Source organism: Lampetra planeri, chromosome 27 (genome assembly GCF_965212315.1).
Source record: "Lampetra planeri chromosome 27, kcLamPlan1.2.h2, whole genome shotgun sequence".
Classification (NCBI taxonomy): domain Eukaryota; kingdom Metazoa; phylum Chordata; class Hyperoartia; order Petromyzontiformes; family Petromyzontidae; genus Lampetra; species Lampetra planeri.
Window position 1 is genome coordinate 6,707,954 of NC_136133.1, and position 9,736 is coordinate 6,717,689.

The 9,736-nt window shown below is 47.7% G+C and overlaps 1 protein-coding gene across 1 annotated transcript; it reads left to right on the top strand.

The window, feature by feature from the left end:
* Nucleotides 1-269: 269 nt before the first annotated feature.
* CEP19 (centrosomal protein 19) lies at nt 270-7,113 on the top strand. The gene is made up of 4 exons (XM_078607373.1): nt 270-515; nt 2,653-2,788; nt 4,968-5,071; nt 6,029-7,113. Exons 1-4 carry the CDS (start codon nt 336-338, stop codon nt 6,209-6,211), a joined length of 603 nt encoding a protein of 200 aa, XP_078463499.1. The 5' UTR covers nt 270-335; the 3' UTR covers nt 6,212-7,113.
* The last annotated feature ends 2,623 nt before the right edge of the window (nt 7,114-9,736 follow it).

Genomic DNA, 9,736 nt, shown 5'->3' on the forward strand with positions numbered 1-9,736 from the left:
GCGCCGTAACCGGACGTTATTACAATTTACACCAAAAACTTTCATTAAACATTATAGATTAATTATGATTTATTATAAGCAATTGTATATCTTTTAAGGGTGAAAACCTCGTATTTTAAACATAATTGTGGTTATAATGTATTGTGCACGCGCTATGACGTCGTCTTCCCCTCGCCACGTGAGCCCGGACGTTGCAAAACTTTTGTTGAAAAAAAAATCAACATTGACTTTATTTGATCATTCAAAAGTATCTACAAAACCAATACCAATTATATGTATACCGCGGCACGAGTTACAAAAAGATAGAGAGAAAAAAAACATGTTTATACAAAAAAATGCGTCCACGTTTCACGAACGGTAGTGACGTCATTGGGCATCTGTTGCCCCGGGAGACGCCCGCTTTACATTTCGTAGTGCGCATGGGCGCGCGGTTAGGAGCACGTGACCAGCAACGGGTGGCTCGACCAATCAGCTTCGTGCTGGCGCCTATACGGACTGGGAAAAGCAAGCGGACGGTAGGGACGCTTAAATGAATTGTCAGCGTCAACGTCGTCCATAAAAGAGGTTTTTTGGGGTTAAATCGCGTAAATATATAAATGTGTCGTTAAAACCCGCCACGAATTGGCACGTTCTGTTTACGCGACAACCCTTACTAGTTGGCTGTGTTAAAAAGCGTCAAAGTCGTGAGTAATTTGGGCTGTTATCGCAACGGAGCCACGCTTTGTTAAACGTCAGCTAAATCCGCCTTCGCGGAGACGAACGCGCAAACTTTGCCGAGTGTGAAGTTTCGTAAAAGGTAAATAATAAAATAATAAAAATTAAAACAATAAAATACACGTATTCTTGGCTCTTTCGGTAAAGTCACGTGGAAGGGAAATAATAAAATAAAACAATAAAATACACGTATTCTTGGCTCTTTCGGTAAAATCACGTAGAAGGGAAATAATAAAATAATAAAAATAAAACTATTAAATACACGTATTCTTGGTTTTTTCGGTAAAGTCACGTAGAAGGGAAATAATAAAAATAAAACAATAAAATACACGTATTCTTGGTTCTTTCAGTAAAGTCACGTGGAAGGGAAATAATAAAATAATAAAAATAAAACAATAAAACACGTATTCTTGGTTCTTTCGGTAATGTCGAAATTAATTTAAAGTTGCGCATTTTAATGTGACGTCACATTTCTCCCCCCCCCCCTCGTCACGCATCGTCACAAATGTCTGACCCCCCCCCCAGGTGCGTGACGTCATTTATGGACGGCCCCTATGGCGGGGGGGGGTCTACTGACAATGCACGCGATGCGTGTGGCGAATACGAGATCTTAATAAATAACGTCACTAAACATTCCTTAATGAGCCGCGTGCGGCTCCGAAGCCACAGGTTGCTGACCCCTACCCATGGTGAACTGAATTCCCACGGTGAACTGAATTCCCATGGTGAATTGAACTTCCATGGTGAACTGGACTCCCATGGTGAACTGAATTACCATGGTGAATTGGACTCCCATGGTGAACTGGACTCCCATGGTAAACTGGACTCCCATGGTAAACTGGACTCCCATGGTGAACTGAATTACCATGGTGAACTTCCATGGTGAACTGGACTCCCATGGTGAACTGAATTCCTATGGTGAACTGAACTTCCATGGTGAACTGAATTACCATGGTGAACTTCCATGGTGAACTGGACTCCCATGGTAAACTGGACTCCCATGGTGAACTGAACTCCCATGGTGAACTGAATCTCCATGGCGAACTGAACTTCCATGGTGGACTGAATTACCATGGTGAACTGGACTCCCATGGTGAACTGAATCTCCATGGTGAACTGAACTTCCATGGTGGACTGAATTACCATAGTTATCTGGACTCCCATGGTGAACTGAACTCCCATGGTGAACTGAATCTCCATGGTGAACTGAACTTCCATGGTGGACTGAATTACCATGGTGATCTGGACTCCCATGGTGAACTGGACTCCCATGGTGAACTGAATCTCCATGGTGAACTGAACTTCCATGGTGATCTGAACTTCCATGGTGAACTGAACTTCCATGGTGAACTGGACTCCCATGGTGAACTGGACTCCCATGGTGAACTGAATTCCCAAACATTTCTAACCAGGCCCCGTGGTGTAAACAAGTGCGTTTAAGTATCTAACTCTTCTCCACTTTATCTGGTGCTGTGAAGAGCTATGAAGGACAATTGCCCGAAACGTCGTCTGCTTAATGTTTTCTTTTAAGGCCACCGTGTTGTGCACGAATGTTGAGCTGTGTTACGAGTGTACGTGTGTCTGTATGTGTCCACCCCCAGTCTGTAGTGTAGCAGTAAGCGACCCGCGCTACACTGCGAACATGGTGACCCGCGTTCGATTCCCGCTCACGGCCAACACCAATGGCGATTATCTGATCCAGTCCTGGGCCTCCCTTAGGTCGACTCAGCCTCAAATTAGTACATGGTGCGGTGTGCAAAAACATCGCCACTGGGGACAACAAAGGCGGTTGGGCATGGTGCTGGCCACCCACTCCCTCGTGTACCGTGCCAGCCTTGAAAGGTGCTCGCTAACAGCACTTTCTCCAACGTTCTGTTATGGCTATACGGGGGATTTTGAAATTAAAAAAATGTCTTTGCCCTCCCCACCCCGTCACAGCCCATGCCCCCCCACGTGCCGCTGCGCTGTGGGGTGCGGCTGAGCCCCCCCGCGCTCGTTCTCGACTACGCGGAGCACGACTCGAGCCGCGTGCGGCGCAGAATCGTCCCGCTCCGCGCGTTCTCCGCGTTCTCCGGTGAGATAAGAAAAAAACACAAAACACCCCCCTCCCTCCTCCCCCCTCATTCGACATCGCACCTCGTCCTGGCTTTGACACTCCTCCTCCTCGAAGGCGACGGTGGTCACAATTGTCAAGCGCATCAGAAAGAACATCAACGGGACGATGCGTACATCTCCTTCACGAGTGGAATCATCTGTAGAATGACGAGCGTGGGGGCTGGGGGTGCCTTGCCCCCCCCCCCCCGGTTGGAACCGCCTTGACAACCACCGTGAGATTTGTTGTCAACAAAAGCGAAGATGGAGCGCCCCTACAGCGTTGAATGTTCGAGACCGTGAGCAGTAAAGATTGTGGTTATGCAAGAGGAGCCGTGATATAAAATAGCCTCTAGGTGCGACCCAGCGAGACAACTCAGATATTGGGGCTCCACCTCATCGATTGCCGCACCCCCTGAGCTGATAATGTAGTTACCACACTGGGAATCATACACGGAAAATTAAAGACACAAGCCAGAGTAGTACGATTGTGGCCATGCAGCCCAAACTGTTCGGACATATATTAAACCACTGGAGTCATTGAACGGAGGCGTCGGCTAGCAGACCTCGCATTTGGCATTTCGCTGCGCAACATATCGCCTGTACGCAAGAGTAGAATCGGGTGAGGATTGTGAGTGAGTCCTCCCTGGTTACTTCACTCCTCTTACCCTCAGCTTAATTTACAGTGAGGGAAAAAACGTATTTGATCCCCTGCTGATTTTGTACGTTTGCCCACTGACAAAGAAATGATCAGTCTATAATTTTAATGGTAGGTTTATTTGAACAGTGAGAGACAGAATAACAACAACACAATCCAGAAAAACGCTTTTTAACGCATTTTAATGAGGGAAATACGTATTTGACCCCCTCTCAATCAGAAAGAGTTCTGGCTCCCAGGTGTCTTTTATACAGCTGAGATTAGGAGCACACATTTATACTGGAGGAATCCGATGAGCTTATCTTAAAAGCTCATCGGATTCCTCCAGTATAAATATTCAGATTCTGGAGGGTTGAGAGCATTGCACGTGCAACACCGCATCACAAGCAAGAAGTCATATTCTTAGGTTTTTTCGGTAAAGTCACGTAGGTAAAACATTAAAATTAATAAAAGTAAAATAAAATAAAAATCACGACGTTTCGGAGGGAACACAAGCTTCCGTCTTCAGGTGGAACCGTCACAGCCACGACAGCTGTATCAAGTAAATGAGAGATTGCAAGAGCTACCACTCCGTTTATATAATGGTTGGAGAGGGGGGAAGGGCCAAGTACGGCACACTTTTTTATTCATATGGTAAGGTGAGGCTTAAGAGGTTGAGCCCTTCCCCCCTCTCCAACCATTATATATACGGAGTGGTAGCTCTTGCAATCTCTCATTTACTTGATACAGCTGTCGTGGCTGTGACGGTTCCACCTGAAGATGGAAGCTTGTGTTGCCTCCGAAACGTCGTGATTTTTATTTTATTTTACTTTTATTAATTTTAATGTTTTACCTACGTGACTTTACCGAAAAAACTTAAGAATATGAATCCTTGCAGTCACGAAAGCTTCAAATCTAGAAGCAAGAAGTCCCTGGGTTCGATTCCCGACTCAAGCGCTTTCCTGCGTGGAGTTTGTATATTCTCCCGTCCTGCATGGGTTTTCTCCACGTTCTGAGGTTTCCTCCCATGCAGTGTTAACTATCATTGGCTAAACATCCCAATTCTGAAAAAGTACCTGAAAATTAAATTTCGATTTAAAGCTTTCGTGACTGCAGGGATTCATCTTCTTGGTTCTTTCGGTAAAGTCACGTAGAAGGGAAATAATAAAAATAAAACATAATAAAATACAATTCTCACGACGTTTCGGCCACAACGCAAGCAGCCGTCCTCAGGTGAAGAACAGGTCTGTCGGAAAGACAAAAAAAATTCAGACGCTGTCTTTCCGACAGGCCTGTTCTTCACCTGAGGACGGCTGCTTGCGTTGTGGCCGAAACGTCGTGAGAATTGTATTTTATTATGTTTTTTTTTTTATTATTTCCCTTCTACGTGACTTTACCGAAAGAACCAAGAAGATGATACCTGAAAATTACTCAATTGGAATTGCACAGTGAGGCTTTCCTCGGTAAACAAGCGGCATGATAGTGAGTTGTTAAGATGCTGATGTTGTGTGTGTGTGTGAGGTAGATGTCCCTCAAAGCGTGGAGAGACTCAGGGAGAGTGAGCGACATGGAGAGTTGATCCGACAGCTGTCCACCACTCAACTCACTCGCCTGCTGCTGAAAATACGGGTGAGCACACATCGACACACACTCAGCGATCCGATGTGCATTCGAGACGTAACAGTTCGCCCAGGGGTTGTCTCCAGTGTTCTATCGCGTGGGATCCCGAGCTGCCGAGAATCTCCAAATCGGCTCGCATGTGTAATGCGAGCGTAAGCGAGGTTTCGCCGCTCAGCTCTGGGGCAATTGGACGCCCGGAGTATTGGGGGCGGGGCCCAGTAAGGTGGGCGTATGGGGAGGTCCGCCGCCCACCTCCGGTCCAATCGGATGCCCGGATGATCAGGGGCGGAGCCTAGGGGCGGAGCCGGGGGGGGGCGGCGCTAAGTAGGCCTCGGCAAGGTAAGGTAATTGTACCCTTTTTATCGGGTAAAAGGGTAAAGGTGTCGACATGCCAAGGGGTAAGGGTAAAGGGTAGGGTAAAAGGTAGGCTCGTTGCTTTTTACCTTTTACCTTACCTGCTAAAGGGTAAAAGGTAGGGTAGAGTGATTGTATTGTGGTAAGGTAAAAGGTAGGGTAAAGGTAGGCTCGTTGTTTTTACACTTTTACCTTACCTTGCCGAGGCCTAGCGCTAAGTGAAGGGCGTGACCTGGAAGGTTGGGAAAGGGCGTGGTGGAAGGTGGAGACGGGATGACGAGAGAGGGGAATATAAGGGGGGATCCGGAAGAGGCTCGTGGCAGTTGGCATAGACTCGAAGCGGGACCACGTCGAGCCGTGGGAGGTCTCGAGCGCCATCGGCCACGTAGCGGCTGGAGACGGCTCCAAGCACACCGTCAGCCAGCGGTGTGCGGGAGTGCAACTGACGGAAACAGCGCGCGGGGCGCGACAGTGGAACAGCCGGTCCACGGTCGGGTCCAGCGGAGTGTGAGCGGCATAAGAATAAAGACAGAGACGGAGACCAAGCTGTGTGTCGTCAACGTCCTTTATTATACATGGACGGGATTCACACCGTCACCGCGTGGCCGGCAGGAGTCGCTGGGCGGGTGCGGCGAGGACCTCAATGCCGTGAGCGACGCGGCGCTGGTGTTGAGCAAGCGCGAGATGGACCACGGCTTTGAGCGGCGGCGCCTGAAGCCCGGCGACGCAGGCTACGAGTACGACGTGTCGCGCGACTTCATGCCGCTTGCACCCAGTGAGTGGGACAGCGACTGAGCTGTTGCCAATGCCCCCCCCCCCTCACCCCGCACGGTTCTATCGAGCATTGGCAGACTTATCTTGCGAATGCGTTTTGTAATGACTGTATCCGCGGTGGGGAGATGTTAACTACCTCACCTGTCTTCTTGGTTCTTTCGGTAAAGTCACGTAGAAGGGAAGTAATAAAATAATAAAAATAAAACATAATAAAATAATTTTCACGACGTTTCGGCCACAACGCAAGCAGCTGTCCTCAGGTGGAGAACAGGTCCGTCAAGTAGACAGACACCTGGTGTACAGGAGGTCGTGGGTTCGATCCCGACCCTTGACGCCTGCTGTATATTTGGAGTTTGCGTGTCTCTCCCCGTGGTCACGTGCATTTTTCTCTGGGTCCTCCGGTTTTTCCCCTCCACATTTAGAATCGTGCATTTAAGAGTATTTGGCTGCTACAAATTTCGACAGAAGCCACTTCATTGCACTATAATTTCTGGTTAGGTCGCTTCTGAAAAAGAGCTAAATAGCTCAGTTTAGTTTTAGTATCCGTGCAGGACAGGAGAACAGACCACAAACTCCACGCATGAACTCCTTGCCGTGAGGCGCGAGCGTTACCACCGCGCTGCACATGCAATGGCTCTCGACCCTTGGCAGTCGTACGATCGGCTGTCGAGGCTGGTGGCCTAGGCGAGCAATGCATGCTGCTAAATTCACTTGTTTGGTTGTGCGGTGCCGCTCGCTCTCCGATGTGTTTTCAGTGTTTCTGCAACAAATCCAGTTGTGTCAGGGGGGGGAAAATGTTGAAAAGTAACTACTGATTATTGTCAATGTTGTTGGATCCTGTGTTAATCTGTTGGGAGTTACAAAGTTTACATCAATGATCATTCACAAAATTTAAAACATATGTAATAAAGGACTCTCTCTCAGATGTCGATCTCCGTTGTCCTTTATTGGGTTCGTAGAATCTCCGTACCACGGCGTCTCGCTCAGGCCCGCATCCCGCTCGACGACCTCTCCACAGCCCTCGGCTGCTCCGTTGTGCAGTCTCCCTGCTGCTCCGATATGCAGTCTCCCTGCTGCTCCGATAGGCAATCCTTGCAGCCACACCGCTGCTCCGCTATCTAGCGTCACTGCTGCCCCCGTACACAGCTAGCCTCTCACTGCCCCGTTAGCTCTCTTCGTCTGACACCGATGGCTGTCGGTGTCGACGTCTCCCACCGCGTGGCGACCGCGCCACTCTCCCTCTTGCCCAGCGTGGCCTCCTCGTGTTTCACTCCGTCTCAACTCCCCCTTTTTTTCCGGTTCTCTCCCTAAATCCTCTCCCCCACGTGACCCTAACTCCACCCACTCCCCACGTGACCCAGATTCCGCCCCCCCTCAATCCTTGCTCGCATTACACATAGTTGAAACAGGCGATTTCTGAGGTGCAGCCAGTCCTCCCAGGTTGTGTTGTTGATGAGGTCAAGTTTCCAAACCAGGGTCTCGTTTTTGTTGCTCCGCAACCTGAAAGTAGACATGGCAGCATCCACTGATGCTGTAGCATCTTCCTCCTTGATGTGTCTCTGCCCAGTGGCCGGTGTTTGGCCCAATCTCCCTCGATGTCGTCCGATCTTAAACTTTTCTCCATGTGACCGTAAGTTCCCCCCCCCGCCCCCCCCCCCCACACATCCTCCCACTTCCTTCAAATCGAGCAGCATGTCTGCTCCTGCCTCTTGGCCTCTTTCCCAACTTCCTTCATCAGGCGGCCACTTTGCAAAATGTGCCCAGACCACATCACTTACCTGGTCGAGATGTTCTCACGAGGCTTCTCTCTCCGAGTCAGATCTCAAACTCCCTCATTCCTCTTTCTATTGTTTTCTCCCATGCGGTGGCACACAATCCCCACATCTTAGATGTTCCAGTCTGATAATTGGTTTTTTACCCTTTTATCTGGCAACAAAACCGACACCTTTTTTACAAGGAGTCATGTTTGCATCGACCACGATACCTGCAGTCATAATGCAAACAAAAAACATAACTCTGATAATGTATGCACTGTCCTTGAAGTTGATTGGTCCACACCCGAGACAGCTTTCCTTACAGCCTAGTTTCACATGGTGTTGGACCAGATGACGCCAAAAGGCGCAATCAACTTCAAGGACAGTGCATACATTAGAGTTGTTTTTGTTTGCATTATGACTGCAGGTATTGTGGTCTATGCAAACATGACTCCTTGTAAAAAAGGTGTCAGTTTTGTTGCCAGATAAATAGGTAAAAAACCAATTATATTTTTTACTGGCAAATGAGGTTCCAATGATGTTCCAGTCTCTTAAGGTCTGCCCTTTTTCACGAGTCAACGCTTGTGAGCATATTACACTATACTCCATACCAGCCTTCACGAGTCTTTTCTTCAACTCCGTCCTTGTATTAGAGTTGCGCTACTTCCATGTTTTAGTTGTGCAATTCGTGTAGGTGATGTGACAGATGGGGGGGGGGGGTTTACAGCCTCAAGAATCTCGACCTCTAGGAGGCTGCCCCAAACAGGCTGTCAAAAATTTGGCAGGAGTTGGGCAGCAGGGTGGGACAACGGGAACACTTGTGCACATCGCTGCAAGAAGGGCCTGCGGCGTTTGATTCCTGACTCGGGTGCCTTTCCACGTGGAGTTGATACGTTATGCCCCTGTTGTGCATGGGTTCCTCACACAGCTAAAACATATAGTGTAAATGGTATTGACCAAACATCTCAATGCTGAAAGGTTAACTGCAACATTCAAGTTGTGATTACACAAAGCAAAATGGCACCCGACTGTGAAAACATGGCAGGACTCTTCTGAAAGACAGCCTGAAGAACTCCGCGAGCCTTTCTTGAGTAAATAAACAATAACAATGATCTCCAGGCTGTTTTTCGTGTTTCTGGTCCAATGGAGCAGGACGCGTGGAGCTGTATTCTCCAGATTACTCCGATAAACAAAACTCACCCCAGACCTGTTCCCATTACCAATAAAAAATGATTTTAAAAAATCTGTCTACACACGCACGCTGCTACTTGATTAAAAGACGCACTCCCAACTTTTTCTTTAAAATACAGGGTGAAGTGTCTTAAAATCCAGAGAATACATGTAACTGTGAAGTTTAATAAAATACAATATTAAAAAATACCTAAATGTTTACTTTGATACCACTTTTTTTCCGGAGCGTCCACATACAGTTTAATTCGGCAAGTAGTACGAACTTAACTCAAACAGCTGTACATGGTTTGATAAATCACATTGTGCTATTCGTTTTAAGTATTGTGACAGGGTTGCCGGGCATATATGGAAATATATTTTTTGGATTCTACAACTGCTAAAACACACTTGTATAACGATCAACTCAACTTTTTATTTTACCAGGTAAGGCCAACTGAGCTACGTAGCGCTTTTTCACAAGCGACCTGGCCACAAATGATAGCTCAACGAATTGGCTCTTAAGGTGGAAATTTATAGCAGCCAAATACTCTAAATGCATGTTGATTCTAAATGTAGAGGGAAAAACAGAACCCGGAGAAAAAGCCATATTTCCAATTGATCA